At 42.6% G+C, this 16,736-nt stretch overlaps 1 protein-coding gene across 3 annotated transcripts in view; it reads right to left on the bottom strand.

The window, feature by feature from the left end:
- NAAA (N-acylethanolamine acid amidase) overlaps positions 1 to 16,736 on the bottom strand; it is a 33,416-nt gene that overhangs the window by 790 nt on the left and 15,890 nt on the right. The window contains exons 8-11 of one of the 3 annotated variants that reach the window (XM_020904150.2): positions 15,859 to 15,925; positions 14,499 to 14,527; positions 10,833 to 10,941; positions 5,730 to 6,017 (exon numbers count right to left, since the gene is read on the bottom strand). In XM_020904150.2, the coding sequence (XP_020759809.2) occupies positions 10,866 to 10,941; positions 14,499 to 14,527; positions 15,859 to 15,925 (172 nt within the window). In that variant the 3' untranslated portion in view covers positions 5,730 to 6,017; positions 10,833 to 10,865. Of the gene's footprint in view, positions 1 to 5,729; positions 6,018 to 7,553; positions 10,004 to 10,832; positions 10,942 to 14,498; positions 14,528 to 15,858; positions 15,926 to 16,736 lie in introns of those variants that run through there. The other 2 variants (XM_020904148.2, XM_020904149.2) reach the window with 2 other exon arrangements.

The following is a 16,736-nucleotide window of genomic DNA, read 5'->3' as shown; positions in this document are numbered from 1 at the left end:
ATGGAAAATACAACATTCTATATATATATAATATAACCTCAATTTGCAAGAAGAAAAAAAATTGTATATTGAAACATTTTCTAGTTTCTGTAATTGATACTTTGGCATCTTGGGGCTTTGCTGACCAGACAGGGATTGCCTCTCCCAGGGTTAGCTGATGCCTGAGATAGCAATGAACCTGTACATGAATATTATTGTTGATTCCAGATTATGTTTAAGGAAAATTCTGGTCTCCCCATGGATGTTGAGTCCACACATGTGGCCTTTAACTCTAGGTTTATTAATGAACTAAACTGAGACCTCTGTCTTTTGGCAAAGAGAACTAGAATAAAATGAGAAACTATGTTCATACTGGAGTTGGTTAATTTAGTAAATCAGCTAACCTCCCCACACACTGTATAAAATAAGTTACAAAGAAATATTGTATAGGGGTTGTCCAGGTGGCGCAGTGGTAAAGAATCCACCTGCCAATGCAGGAGATGCCAGAGACACCGGTTTGATTCCTGGGTCCAAAAGACCCCCTGGAGAAGGAAATGGCAATCCATTCCAGTATTCTTGCCTAGAAAATTTCATGGACAGGGGAGCCTGGTGGGCTACAGTCCATGGGGTCATAAAGAGTCAGCAATGGAGCACAAACACAAATACTGTATTAATACAACATGGAGAATGTAGCCAATATTTTATAATAACTACAAATAACATGGAAATTTTTAAAATTGTGAATCACTACGTTGTACACCTAAAACTCATATAATGTTGTAAATCAACTATACTTAAAAAATAAAATAAAGGGATGACTGAAAAAATCCAAAAGGATTCCTCAAAGCCTCACCCCAGAATTAATCAATACCCTACAAATAAGGAGGGCTTACAGGGAATCAGACCAACCACAGAGGATTATAAAGCCCAGGGGGTTATAATCCCTTGTATTAGTCCTGCAATTAGTTACCCATTGGGAAACCCAGTGGCCGTGGATAGAGATATGTGCAAGACCTCCATACTGTTAACGATATTGTTATCCCTCGTCACCTGTTCTCAGCCCTCACACCTTATCAGCTCCCATTCCTACTGAAAGCAAGCTTTTCACTGTGAGTGAGTTTTGTTGTTATCGTTTGTTGTTAAGTTGCTGTGATGTCCGGCTCTTTGCAACCCCACGGACTCCAGCATGCCAGGCTTGCCTGTCCTTCATTATCTCCCAGTGTTTGCTCAAACTCATGTCCATTGAGTTGATGATGCCATCCAACCATCTCATCCTCTGTCACCCACTTCTCCTCCTGCCCTCAATCTTTCCCAGCATCAGGGTCTTTTCCAATGAGTCAACTTCTTGAGTCAGGTGGCCAAAGCACTGGAGCTTCAGCATCAGTCTTTCTGATCTTTTTTAGCATCCCTAGGGATAAGGCCCATCAATATCTCTTTGCCTTTAACTGGAAATGACAACAATATATCTGAACAGTAATTTAAGGTTTACCTAAAAGTCCTGATTTCTCACAAATCCTAAAGGCTTATTTTTAGTTAGATGATGTACTGTTCTCTAGAGGCTCTAATCTATTGTAACATGTACATGACATGTTTCGCTGCTCCCCTTACAGGACTCCTCATAGAAAGACAGCATCCACCTGTGAAAGCCTTTAGTCTCAAAGAGACACAGGGTCTCCAAGGAGAAGTTGCAGTTTGTTCTAACTCAAGTTTGCTTTTTTAGGGGACTTCCCTGGGGTCCTGTGGTTAAGAACTCACCTTGCATGCTGGGGATGTAGGTTTGATCCCTGGTGGGAGAACTAAGATGCCGCAGAGCAACTAAGCCCCCACACCTCAACTACTGAGACTGCACATTCTGGAGCCCTTGTGTCACAATTAGAGAGCCCGCATGATGCAACTCCTGAAGCCTGGGAGCCGCAACTAGAGAGTCTGTGCGCTGCAACAGAAGATCCCACATGCTGCAACTAAGACCTGATGCAGCCAATTAAATAATATTCTTAAACATTTGCTTTTCAGACATCTGATCTCAGAGCAAGGACTACACAAAGATCCAGAAAAACTCCATGGCATCCTGCATCTCCTCAATCCCCAAGCTAAATCTCAATTGTGAAGCTTTCTTGGGTTAGCTGGCTACTGTCATAACAGGGTTTCAAATTTTTCTCTCATGGTTCAGCCTATCTATCTATCTATCTATCTATATAAATCTTGTTGAAAAACACTACAGTTCAATTGCTCAGTTGTGTTCAACTCTTTGTGACCCCATGGACTGCAGCACACCAGGCTTCCCTGTCCATCACCATCTCCCAGCTGCTGCTGCTACTGCTGCTAAGTCACTTCAGTCATGTCCAACTCTGTGTGACCCCACAGACAGCAGCCCACCAGGCTCCGCCATCCTTGGGATTCTCCAGGCAAGAACACTGGAGTGGGTTGCCATTTCCTTCTCCAATGCGTGAAAGTGAAAAGTGAAAGTGAAGTCGCTCAGTCATGTCCGGCTCTTAGGGACCCCGTGGACCACAGCCCACCAGGCTCCTTCGTCCATGGGATTTTCCAGGTGAGAGTACTGGAGTGGGTGCCATTGCCTTCTCCACACCATCTCCCGGAACTTGCTCAAACTCATGTTCATTTGAGTTGGAGATGCCATCCAACCATCTCATCCTCTTTTGTCCCCACCTCCTCCTGCCTTTAACCTTTCCCAGCATCTGGGTCTTTTCCAATAAGTCAGTTCTTTGCATTAGGTGGCCAAAGTATTGGGGCTTCAGCATCAGTCCTTGCAATGAATATTCAGTGCTGATTTCCTTTAGGATTGACTAGTTTGACCTCTTGCTGTCCAAGGGACTCTCAAGAGTCTTCTCCAGCACCATACTTTAAAGGTATTAGTTCTTTGGCGCTCAGCCTTTTTTAATGTCTAACTCTTACATCCGTACATGACCACTGGATAAACCATAGCTTTGACTATATGGGCCTTTGTCGGCAAAGTAATGTCTCTGCTTTTTAATGTGCTGTCTAGGTTTGTCATTGCTTTTCTTCCAAGAAACAAGCGTCTTTTAATTTCATGGCTGCAATCACATTTTGGAGAACCAAGAAAATAAAGTCTGCCAGTGTTTCCATCCTGATCCTATTATTTGGGAAGATCAGGATGATCTAGGTTTTAAAACATTAATAGAAAGCTTAATGAATCTCTCTGCCCTTGGACACTCTAAATATCAACTCTTTTTCCTCAAAGTCTATGAAAAGGAAGGAAATGTCCTCAGAGTACTTATTTAGAAACATGGAGATGGCCGCCACCAATAGGGTATCACAGTCAATCACAGACCCTGTGGTACCCCTTGCCTCTGAGTCATTCCTACCACTGCCCTTTCAGTAAAGGCCACCAAGAAAGAGTCATGGGTTCCTCCCTGTGTCTTTGTTCCTCACACTGTTGAAAGCCCTTCTGAATTCCAACCATACCCAATATCTGTCAGCAAGACATCTTATTCCCTATGAAATTCTCCTGTTGCCCACACCCAATATTACTCTGGCTCACTGTAATAAGCCTAACCTTGCCACCCTTTCTTCATCCTCTATGTACAAAACTCCTCGCGACTGTTTAACTTCGACAGATCATCTGTCTCTCTCTTTTTGGCCATGCCACATGGCATGTGGGATCTCAGTTGACTGACCAGGGATCAAACCCACGCCCCCTTCACTGAAGTGTGAAGTCTCAACCACTGGAGCACCAGGGAAGTCCTTTAATAGACCATTTCTTGACTCCCCATATGACTTGCAAGAAACCCCTTTAACAAATGTAGACTTTTCATGACTTACTGATGGTTCTTATTTAAAAGATGAAAATGGTTAATATTGTGCTGGGTATGCAATTGTAACCTCTTTTGAAGTTATCGAGACAATATCTTTGCCTTTGGTTACCTCAGTACTACAGACTGAATGACATGCTTACTCAATCCTATATTTCAGCCATGGGATAAACCATATATATTAATATTTATATAGACAGTAGATACTCCTTTGGAGTAGCCCATGACTTTGGAATGTTATGGAAGTAATGAAAGTTCCTTACATCTAATGGGGATAAAATTTAAAATGTCCCATATATTCAAGATTTATTAGATGCTATGCTTCTACCAGCCACTCTGGCTACTACTAAACTTCTGAGCATTTTAAACTTGACTCTCTGGGAGCTAAAGGGAACCACCCCACTGATATCTCCACTAAAAATTCTCTGCTCTCACAGAAACCAAGAACCAAACCTCTATCATGGTCCAAAAAGATATTCCCCCAAATGATAAGCTAGACAGATTATCTAGAGATACTCAACAACTGGCCCCAGAAAAGGAAAGACAACATTGGAACTCTAGTTACTGTTCATTTGGTAAAAAGAAAAAGCTCTGGTTTGGACCAAATGATCCAGTCCTGCCAGAGACTATAAAATTCCCATTACTGACTACAGTTGACCCTTGAACAACACAATCCTTGAACTGCAAGTGTCCACTTATACTGGGTTTTTTTTTTTCAGTAAATACATACTACTGTACTACATGATCTGTAGTTGGCTGATGTAGAATCTTGAATACAGAGGGCTGACTGTAAGTTATACATCTGCGGGGGGATCCGGTGTCCTAACCCCTGCATTGCTCAAGGGTCAACCATACTGTATATGCATTGAATCATTGATCTACTGATAAAATTATAAATTTTATGAGTCAATATTGGGAAAATATTAATAAACCCACTAAAAGTATCTACTTTATTGGCCACACCCACCCAAAACACAAACCTGGAAAACCTATCCATGCCACCTAGAACATTTTAAATTTCCCAGTAGACTGTTTGAGCTTTGGCAGACGGATTTCCTCCAGCTTCCTCAACTCAAGGATATAAATAGGTTTTGGCAACAGTTGTATGTTTTCTCACTGAACTGAAGCCTTCCCTTGTAGATAGGCCACTATCTCTTCTGGGGCTAAGATTCTAGTAGAAAAGCCTTCCCTGGTGGCTCAGACAGTAAAGAACCTGCCAGCAATGCAGGAGACCTGGGTTCGATCCCTGGGTCAGGAAGATCCCCTGAAGAAGGGAATGGCTACCCACTCCAGTATTCTTGCCTGGAGAATTCCATGAACAGAGGAGCCTGGTGAGCTACAGTCCATGGGGGTCACATAGAGTTAGACACAACTGAACTACTAACACTTTCACTTTCATCTAGCAAACCCCACCTTGAACTTCATAATGACCAGGGAATTCACTTCAGCCAGGTGCTTGGACAAGTCTGTGATGTCTGGCCAATTTTACAACACTTTCACTGTGCTTAGCAGCCAAAATCCCCAGGGCCAAATGCATGAACGGCACCATTAACTCTACAGGCAAAAATCTGTAGAGACTCTTCAAATATCCTGCCCAAAGTCACGGTCATTGGTCCTTCTAAACCTTAGGTCTATGTATCCCTTCTGCAACCCATAAACTCTCACCCTTTGAGATAATCACAGGATGCCCAATGTGCCTAGCTCCTGCTTCTTTTGATCTATAGCTAATAAGAGGATATTAAAATCCTCGATGATTTTAGGGACTTCTAGATGGTGCAGTGGTAAAGAATTTGCCCGCTGGTGCAGGAGACACAAGAGACTCGGGTTTGATCCTTGGGTTGGGAAGATACCCTGGAGTAGGAAATGGCAACCCACTCCAGTATTCTCACCTGGAAAATTCCAAGGACAGAGGAACTTGGTGGCCTACAGTCCATGGGGTTGCAAAGAGTCGGACACAACTGAGCACATAGGCATATACTTTATTATTTTAAAGACCTAATTTTTCCTGTTGAAAATAACTATGACTTAGTAGAACAATCTTTTTCACAGCATGCTCCCTGGAGACAAAGGTCTTCAGTATTGTCTCTTACAACCCAGAGATTTCATCTCTTAGAAGAGACATCTTCAAAGACATCCCTTAGGGGCCTCCTTGGTGATCCAGTAGTTAAGACTGTGCTTCCAATGCAGTGGGTGGAGGTTTGATCCCTGGTTGTGCTTCCCTGAGAGCTCAGTTGGTAAAGAATCCACCTGCAATGCAGAAGACCCTGTTTTGATTCCTGGGTCCGGAAGATCCGCTGGAGAAGGTATAGGCTACCCACTCCAGTATTCTTGGGCTTCCCTTGTGCCTCAGCTGGTAAAGAATCCACCTGCAATGCCGGAGACCTGGGTTCAATCTCTGGGTTGGGAAGATCCCCTGGCAAAGGGAAAGACTACCCACTCTAGTTATTTTGGCCTGGAGAATTCCATGTACTGTATAGCCCATGAGGTCACAAAGAGTCAGATACAACTGAGAGACTTTTACTTTCCCTTCACTTTGATATCTGGTCAGGGAACTAACACCCCACATACTATGTGGCACAGCCAAAAAGTAAAATAATTTTTAAAAATTTTAATTTAATTCTAATCTTGCTGGAAGGGCCCTTACCAACTGTTGTTAACCAGTCCGCATACTGCTGAGATCCAGGGAACAAACCCTTGGATCCATATCTATCACATCTAAAGAAAGCACCAAACTCTGATTGGACCTGCACAGCAACTGGTAACTAGAAGTAAAGATTTCCAGGAGTTGAAACAGATGACAGCTGAAGGAGACAGCTTTCCCAAGATGACCAGACCAGGCCAGGATACCTTTTCCCCCCTGTTTCTTACCTTTTCTCCCTTCCTTGGGAAGACAATGCTCTTATATGCACTTCTCAACCCGCTGCTTATGAGGGAAACCTCTGATGGTTGGCTTTGCCATCAGAAACTCCAGTCTGTACACGACAGCAGTGACTCTTTAGTCTGTTCTGTGACCAACTTTTCATTTATCCTTGATGGCACTAATTTCACTCAACTGCCCCTCAACATTAGCTACAGTGAAACTGCTGTCAACATTCCCTCCCTGCTGTTTCCTCCTGACCACCACACTGATGACAGCGATAATAACACCATCCTAGATAAACTTAAAATTATGGCACTACAGCAACTGCCCCACTCAAGCCCCTACTTTTTTATTGTTTGTCCAAAAAAACAACTTAAACTCAAGTACCTTGTGCTGTCATGTTAGAGAATGGTCTTTTTGGCTTGGAGGAATCCTTCCAGAATGCTCTCAAAACATCACTGACCCCTGGTTGATTAATGTCAATAGCACCATTCCCACAAATTCATTAATAAACAGTGACACTTGAGCTGGAGTCCTTTGTGCTCATCTGGTTTCATCTTTGTTTGGGAAGGATGCTATCATCCCCGGGTTTATAAATGTCAGGATAGTTGGAGAATGGGAGGACAATGCTCAGTAGGACATCTAGTTGTTCCACTGTCCATTTATAACTGATCTGAAACTGGACCAACCCCTTCAGCCTACATCAAAGAACCTAAAGTTAACTGCCTGGCAGGGTCCAAGACTCTGGGTTTGCCTCATCGGGAGATCTTTCCTCCTTTCTTGGTTTGGAGTATACATTAGTGAGCACATGATTAGAAATCTATCCATTACCCTAAGTAACACAGCTGACTCTTCACTGCCAGAGCAATAGCTTCCCAACAACAGGTTTAGATTTCTGCCAACTTTAGTAACAGGAGAGCCAGTTATTTTGTCAGCAAGAGCAAGTTTATTTGGGAATAGCCACAGGAATACAATTTGGGATGTGTAGACTATGGCAGACCATAGGTAAATCCAGAGAACAAGAAAGAGGAGTTTGTTTTTACAGGGAAACGAAGCAGGTTGGGAGGCAGTGTAATCATGAAAGAGTTTACTGGAGGAAGCTAGCAGTCCAAAGTATGGAGACTTCTCATTGGTTGGCAGCTACAGTCTGATTGGCTGGGCTGTCATCAGAGCTTTCTTCTTCCTGCTGGATAGTAGAGTAGGCAACACCTTCCTGTCTGAGATGTAGGCATATATCTCTTCCTGTCTGGAGTACAGTCCCCACATACAAATGAGTTCCATTCCAAGAGTGTATTTGTAAGTCCAATTTGTTCGTATGTCCAACAAAGTTAGCCTAGGTACCCAACTAATACAATCAGCTATATAGTACTGTACTGTAATAGGTTTATAATTCTTTACACACAAATAATACATAAAAACAAACAGAAGAAAGAAAGAAAACATTTTAAATCTTACAGTACCTTGGAAAGTACAGTAATACAACAGCTTGCATATAGGGGCTGGCATCAAGTGAACAGGCAAGGAAAGTTACTGATTGCAGGAAGGAGAGGAGTTGGGAGATGTTAGAGCTGAAGGATGGTCAGCAATAGGAGATGGAGGGCAAGCTGCAATTTCACTCATGTCTGACACTGATGCCACAGGTTCTGGTTCCTTGCTGGAACAAGATGCATGTTTGCCTCTTTGAGAATTGAAGGTTCATATATAGGGGACTTACTGTAATCAGTGATGCATTGGTTGGGAGCAGTTCCCCTACAGGTCTGTCTCTGCTCCAGTTTTAGCTGAGGTTTCCTTAATTCTGCAATTCCTTAGCTAAGGTGGTGTTAGCTAACCAAACTTCCCTTGGCTACCTCCTAGCAGAACAACCAGTGCTTGCTGCTCATGGATACATTTCTCTGGGAAACTCAATTACATAAAATCAGGGAACAAGAACACTGGTTACAACAAGTTTCACCTGATTCCCCATGGTCCTTCCATCTTTAGGACAATGATGCAAACTGGATTTGTCATTCTACTTTTAATTTTGACTTGCATAACCATTTTAAGACTTTGTACCTGTTGGCTGGCAAATATCTGCAGGAATGATGCACCAAACAGTATGATGTCAGCTCAACACTTCGCTTTCAGATTCCAAGGCTTACAAGCTTGACAAGACGTAACTTAAGAACGGGAGATGCCTGAGAGCTCCTCTTTACCTTCCTTGTTGCTCAAATGTGGCCCCTGTGGTTTCCAAATGCTATTTGCTCTTTCCACCCAACACAACTCTGAGGAAAGGTCCTTCCCGGCACTGAGGGACACAGACAAAAATATTTCAACCAGAACAACCTGATGCTGCATCAGTGATGCTTTCAGAGAAAGGTCTTGATCAAAAGGGAGAAATGTGAAAACAGATAAAGCATGCAAGCATGCTAAGATCGCTTCAGTCGTGTCTGACTCTTTGCAACCCCACGGACTGTAGCCCACAAGGCTCCTCTGTCCTTAGGATTCTCCAGGCAAAGATCCTGGAGTGGGTTGCCACTTCCTCCTCCAAGGTATCTTCCCAACCCAGGATCAAGCGCGCATCTCTTATGTCTCTTGCACTGGCAGACAGGTTCTTTACATTAGTGTCACCTGAGAAGCCCAGATAAAGCATACTTGATTTTAAATGGAGTGGGGAAGCCATGAAAGGAAAATCATTATCTCTGGCTACACAGCCAGCAGGAAGAAAGAATTTTTGCATTTCTCAGCAACAGCAAACTGACCATAGCTTGCAACCAATGTGAAACAGCAACAACCTTGAACTCTTGTTCTCTTCTAATGAACTTTTGTTCAAAACAGTGCTCCCCAATTTCCTCCCAGATTCCAATAAAAGCTAAATTCCTCTTTGTTTTTTAGACTTGCCTATGGTTTGCCATTGTGTGCTTGCCTTGAATTGTTAACTCCTCTGCTATTCCCTAATAAATTCCTCTTTGCTTAAAAATAATTGCTGTTAATTTTATTTAAGGCTGGCAGACACTTCCAGAAGCACTTCCTAATGAATAAGGAGGTCTTGCCTGCTCATTTCTTTATAAGCTGAGATATGACCAGATAGGTATAAATAATGGTGAGAAGTTGGGAATAAAGCTTAAGGATATGGCTTGCCCTATGAAATAAAATAAACTATCTTTGAGTTGTTCAAGCTAGCATAGAAGAAGCTCAGAGGAGGTCAAGGCAAACCTTGAAGAAAGGATGCCTATTACCCACTTTACCATGACAAGCTCCACACGGATCCTCCTGCTCCCATTGCACAAGGTTGAAAAGTTTAATGAGGAAGAAGCCTGTATTGGTCATAAAATATAATCTTTTCACTTTATTTTTTAAAGTGCAGCTCTTCAAAAATTTCATTTAAAAAAATCATCTGTAAGGAAAAAAGAAATAGGCTTAATTTAAACTGATTTTAATATCCTCATAAGTGAATGACCAAACATCAGGCTAGATTTATAAACTTCAGAATATCCTTGCAATCAGAAAAGGTATCCTGTCCATCAGTGGCTGCCAACATGGTTCAATTGTAGGGACAGCAGAAAAGACTCCTGCTTCTTTCTCACATCTTTCCTCTCACCTATGGACTCGCTGATGCCTACAACAAATTCTGAGTGTCCTTGGTCTTTCAGGGTCTGTCTGCAAAGGAACTGGGCTTGCCTCCCTGTTACTCTGGAGACACAGAAGTCTTACAGCTGTTTGCCCCTCTGTGTAAGTGAAGAGGTAACACTTTGCCCTGAAAGCAGGTTTTAATAAAAGGCAAAGGTCACTGGGCATCAGATGATTAGCTTTCAAACAATTCAAATAAATACCTAATTGTGACATTGAGTGTGTACTGTCACCTCAGTCATGTCCAACTCTGCAACCCCGTGGACCACAGCCCACCAGGCTCCTCTGTCCATGGGATTTTCCAGGCAGGAATACTGGAGTGGGTTGCCATTTCCTTCTCCAGGGGATCTTCCCAACCCAGCGATCGAACCCAGGTCTCCCGCATTGTAGGCAGATTCTTAAACATCTGAGTCACCAGGAAAGCCCAACTGCAACATTAACCTGACACAAATGACAACCATACACCAGATACCTGTCAGAAAATATTATGTCCGTATAACTGCTGAGGATGCCACTGTCTTCCAGGAGAAATTCCAACACACATCTACCTGCCCCGAGCCCCACCCCTTGGGGAAAAAAAAACAACTTTAGCAAACCTTCATAGAAGAGGTGAACTCTCTCTTCTGCTTTTAACACGGGTTCCTGATCCTAGTCATGTACTTGTCTGGGCTGGCAGCACTCATTACAGTAGTATAGATTGTGTAGCTGAAAATAAAGAGAGGAATTTTAATATACACATCATTTTCGCTAATATCCAAAGAGGAAAAAAAAAATCCCAACCTTTCCCCTAACATTTGGGATCAGGGACAAGATTAAAAATAGAGATCCACGTATGTCAGAATAATTAAAAGTTATAATTCAAGCAGCCACACAAAGCGTTCTTTCCTATTCTGATAACACCGTGGGAGGCTGAGTTTAAATTTAAAATTCTCAGATCCCTCTGAGTTCCTCCGTGGCAGAAGGGAGAGCTGGCTTTGGCCTTCAGCCTCACTCTGCCTGGCCTACAAGCGGCACATGCGTGGACACTCCACTGTTATATCCAGGCTTCAACTGCGACACCCAGCCATCCCCCACCAGACACAGGACATCCACAACCGCTGCACACTGCCCTCAAGAGACCACCACCAGGAAGCAGACCACACAGGCCCTGGAAATGGCTTTGGGGCTGTTCAGGCTAAGAAGTCCAGAGTCCTAGGTACTTGGGTCAGACTCTGAGTGGATTCCTTATATCATGGGAGAGTCAGAGGAAGGCCAGAGTGGGGCCCCTAGAGCTCAAGAATCAAGACCAGGGGCCCACTTGCCTAGATCTAAGGATGAAAAGTACCATGTCACTCATTCAACATTCTGCAGAGTGAGATATTCAATAACTTGGGTGTGCGCGCACGCGCACACACACACACACACACACACACTCAGGTACTTCACTTCATTCCTTTCATCTACCTCTTGCCCCAGACACTAGCTGGGATGCATGCTCACAGCATCTGGAGCCAGGCTATTTAGGGATAGGTGCTGGTACCCTGCCAGAGAAGGCAATGGCAACCCACTCCAGTACTCTTCCCTGGAGAATCCCAGGGATGGGGGAGCCTGGTGGGCTGCCGTCTATGGGGTCGCACAGAGTCGGACACGACTGAAGTGACTTAGTAGCAGCAGCAGCAGCTGGTACCCTGCAGCTGAATCGTACACCGGCCTGAAGACAGCACTATGAGCACAAGCAGAGCTCATCCAAGGGTAATGAAGGTTCCCAGAACAGGATCTCAGTTACTGATTTGGTCACAATTCTCTTCCCCATCACTGTTGCAGTACTTCCTCTGCTGATAGCCACAGCAGAAGATGGTGTTCTACTGCAGGGACATGTAATTTCATAGCACAGCACAAGGGGGCAGCATAGAGATCACTGCTTCTGTTCAGACATTTCTATTACCCTCACACATAAAATACTTCAGTTCAGTCGCTCAGTCCTGTCCAAGTCTTTGCGACCCCATGAATCGCAGCACTACCAGGCCTCCCTGTCCATCACAAACTCCAGGAGTTTACTCAAACTCATGTCCATTGAGTCGGTGATGCCATCCAGCCATCTCATCCTCTGTCGTCCCCTTCTCCTCCTGCCCCCAATCCCTCCCAGCGTTTAGTCGATAGTAATCATTCCATGTAAAGGGCCTGAGAGTCAGGGATCTGTGTTATTTCTGGTTCAGGGATCATTATCATTTAAACGTAGTTCCTTTTGGGTTTTCAATTACACAGTAGAGGAAAATGCTTCTTGGTAAACTTTAGAATTTCTGACAAATCTCTTTTGACAAAGCATTTCAGATGCCATTTAAATATTCGTAGTCTTTTTAACTCAGTAATCCTACTTCTGGGAATTAGGCCAAGGAAAATAATACAAAAGCAGAGTGGGAGGGGAATAATGTACTAATAATATTTATTTCAGAGCTTTAATGAGGGAAAACTAACAACTGGAGAATGTTTACCTCAATTATACTACATTCGATTGTCTATGATGAGACTATTTAAAATTATACGGGCTGTTTACAGTATGGAAACTGCTTTATTAAAATAAATATTAAAACTATTTGATTATACTATTAATCTTTAAAAGAAACATCATTTATATAACTTTTAAAAACTATAAGAACACAAAAATAGGTTTTCATCTATTTTTTAAATGAATATTGAAAGGGCAAGATTGTGCCCTGGTGGAAGCAGGTTGGAGCTGACTCCGGGAGGCTGGTGAGAATCAATGGTTAAATATTCAGGAAGGTTATGAGCCAACTGTAATCCTGAAGTAGGTCAGGGAAGGTATTTACCCCACGGAAATCAATACATGCTACAAATCAGGAGAGTCTTTTGTTTTTGCTCTCCCTGCCCTCAACGAGCTAGTTCACTAGTACAGTACTGGGTCATCTGTGACCCAAATAACTCATTTGTTCGAGTGGGAAAATACTAATTTGTTTTTTCTGTTTTTGGCTGTTAGAATATGTTTACAGGAAATTTTTAGCAATTACCTTTTTATCTGGACATACTTAAAAACAATTGCAAAGAGATATATTCCTGTTGTGGTGCAAAGTGAGAAGAGTAACAGCAGCTTTTAAAATGTCATTGTAAACATACAGCTGATTCACTTTGCTGCAGATACTAACACAATACTGTAAAGCAATTATACTCCAACAATTTTTTTTTTAAAGAAAAAAGTGTCATTGTACCTAAGGAATCTCGGAACACCCAAATACTACAAACGTTCTTCTAGAGGCCGTCAGGAAAACTGCTGTTTTACATTTGTGTAAAACAGGATCCTTTCAAAGAAAAAATATCAACTGGGTATTTGAAACTAAAAATCACTTTACAAATTTTATCTGTACTAGACTGTTTCTTGAAGAATGCCATTTTGATATTCTTTCCTGGGAGAAAGAAGCAAGGATGATGAGAAAGTAGGAAATGCTGGGCTTGGGAATTTATGGAAGTATAAGGAGACAGGACTCTGCATCGACTTCCTTCCTCTTTTATGTTGGTAAATTAAGCCCTGCCGCAGTGAGCTGGCCTCTGGTGTTGATAAGGCAATCAGGCATCACAAGGAGGGGGACGGGGCCCGGAGGAGTGGGCTGTTGGCCCATTTAGCCTTGCTACGATGGAGACAGCGGGCCTTCAGAGAGTCCTGTGCAAGTCTGGCAGGGGCTACACTTAAAGTTTAACTAAGAGCCTCCTGTGGCAGCGGCAACACGGCCCAGCGATTCACCTCAGAAAGGGAGGTGGGGGAAATCCCAGCCTGTAGATCCGAGAAGCCGTAGCTCACAGAAGGCTACTGTCAAGGGTGCAGGCTAAAAGAGAATCATTCACTTGGGTGCTGAATCATCTGTGAAATGAGGATGAGGGTGGCAGAAACGCCCCAGAGAGATAAAGGAAAGCCAAAGGTGTCTATAATTTAGCCCTCAGAGTGACATGAAGGAGTTCACAACCAGGGAGGGTGGCCCCCAGCTCGCAGATGGATTTAGGATGAACATGGCATGCCCTCTTCTTTCAGATCACTCTATCCTCCTAACCTTTGGTTTTCTCATGGGCTTCCCACTTGACATGGTACGTGAGTTTATCTTCCCCTCCCTGCCTCCTCCCTGCTCCTGCCAGTAGAACGCTGGTCCCAGGAGAACAGAGACTTTGTCACTGCTGTGTTCACAGCACCTAGCCCTCAGGTCCCTGCTGAGCCAGAAAGCGCATGAGAGTCTGCCGTGCTGCCGTGATGCATGATGCATGCTTAACAAGTCACTTACTTGTTATAAACTGGAAACACTGATAAGACCTGCATGGGAAAAATCATATTAAAAGACAGTTAAAAATACATAAATTTAATTTAAAAAAAGACTACTAAAAATTTTAAAAGATACATGCACTTCAATGTTCATGGCAGCATTATTTACAATTGCCATGATATAGAAGCAACATAAGTGTCCATCAACAAATGAATAAAGAAGATGTGATATGTGTGTGTGTGTGTGTGTGTGTGTATGCATGTGCACATGTGCGCTTAGTCGTGTCCAATTCTTTGCAACCTCATGGACCTCTCCTCTGTCCATGGGATTTTCCAGGCAAAAATACTGGAGTGGTTTGCTATGTGAATATATATATATATAGTGTGTGTGTATATATATATTCACATACGCAATGGAATACTAGTTAACCATAGTTAACCATAAAAAAGAATGAAATATTGCCATTTGCAACAATGTGGGTGGACTTGGAGGGCACCATGCTACGTGGAATAAGGGAGAAAAAGAAAAAGATAGTATGATATCACTAATATATTGAATCTAAAAATTAAAAATGAATATATATAGCAAAACAGAAACAGACTTATAGACAAGAGAACAGACTAGCAGGGAGAAAGAAGGAGTAGGAGCAAATTAAGGGTATGGAATTAAGACATACAAACATATACAATAAGATTCAAGGACATATTATAAACCACAGGAAATATAGCCAATATGTTATAATGACTAGAAATAGAATATAACCTTTAAAAACACTATGTTGTATGCTGTGTTGTGCTGTGCTGAGTTGCTCTGGAGTGTCCGATTCTTTGCGACCCCATGGAGTGTAGCCTACCAGGCACCTCTCTCCATGGGTATTCTCCAGGCAAGAATACTATGTTGTATCCTGAAGTTTATATAGTATTCTATAGCAAGTATTTCAGTTCAGTTCAGTTCAGTCGCTCAGTCGTGTCTGACTCTTTTCGACCCCATGAACCACAGCACACCAGTATACTTCAATAAAATAATACTACCAATAAATAAATGACAATTAAAAGGTAGGAGAAATACATGCAGAATATCTACAGGAAAAAAATAACTTTGGTTTATCTTGGGGTGATAATTTTGAAACCTCTTTTTTTTTTTAAACAAATGAACATAGGTTACAACTATGCCTTTTTTTTTTAACATGCAGAAAGGTTAAGATGGCCACTTTAATCTCCATGGTTACAAGTTCAGAAAATGTCATCTGGCTTTGCTTTTACATGTTTTCAACCAGGTAAAACTTTAACAATGTTTGATTTCAGGGAATTTTTTTTTTAATCATGATTGAGAAAGACACCAAACATCCTGGGTAAAAACTGGACACTCTGACATAAGTTACCTGGAAGAGCGTCTCCAGGCTGAGGTTTGCCTGGCCTGTGGCATTGAGGGCTTTGATGGCGGGTGTTCTGTAAGGACAAGGATCAAAGGTCACTTGGCACTTCAGGAAACCCTGAGTCCCTCCAGCTCTCACTTGGGGAGGCTCAATACCAAGGCCAGCCTCAGTGTCTCGCTTTCCTCTAAACAGACGCTGGCCCCACGCATGCGTGCTGCCTTGCCTCAGAAGACCATGTACAGTCATTCAACAGCCTGGCCCTGTGACCAGCTGTCATCCAACACACGGGCCAGTAAAATCAAGGAAAAGTATATGACTACTTGCTCTTTGGGGACATACTGAATTACCATGAAAGAGTTTTTCAAAATTAGAAGGGGAATTAAACCACCCAGTTTTATTTATTTATTGTTGTTGTTTGTATGTTTGCTTTTTTGGCCATGTGCAGAATCTTAGTTTCCCAAACAGGGGGATCAAATCCAGGCTCCCACACAGGATTTCAGATCAGGCTTTCAGTGCCAAGTTCTAACCACTGGACCCCCAGGGAATTTCTCAGTTTAAGTATAGGAAATATTTTCCTTCCAAAAATAGTCTTACATAGAAAACCATGAATCTTGTTCCATCATTTCCTTTTAAAGATGAGTCAACAACAGAGAGAGACTCACAGACTTAGAGAACAAACTTATGGTTGCCGGGGAGGAAGGGATAGTTCAGGAGTTTGGGACAGACATGTACACACTGCTATGTTTAAAATGGGTAGCCAGCAAAGACCTACTTGTATAGCATAAGGAACTCTGCTTAATGTTATGTGGCAGCCTGGATAGGAGTGAGCTTAGGAGAGAATGGATACATGTATACATACAGCTGAGTCCCTTCGCTGTTCACCT

The sequence above is a fragment of the Odocoileus virginianus genome, chromosome 29, assembly GCF_023699985.2.
Source record: "Odocoileus virginianus isolate 20LAN1187 ecotype Illinois chromosome 29, Ovbor_1.2, whole genome shotgun sequence".
Taxonomy (NCBI): Eukaryota; Metazoa; Chordata; class Mammalia; order Artiodactyla; family Cervidae; genus Odocoileus; species Odocoileus virginianus.
This window is presented reverse-complemented; position numbering and strand designations above follow the sequence as displayed.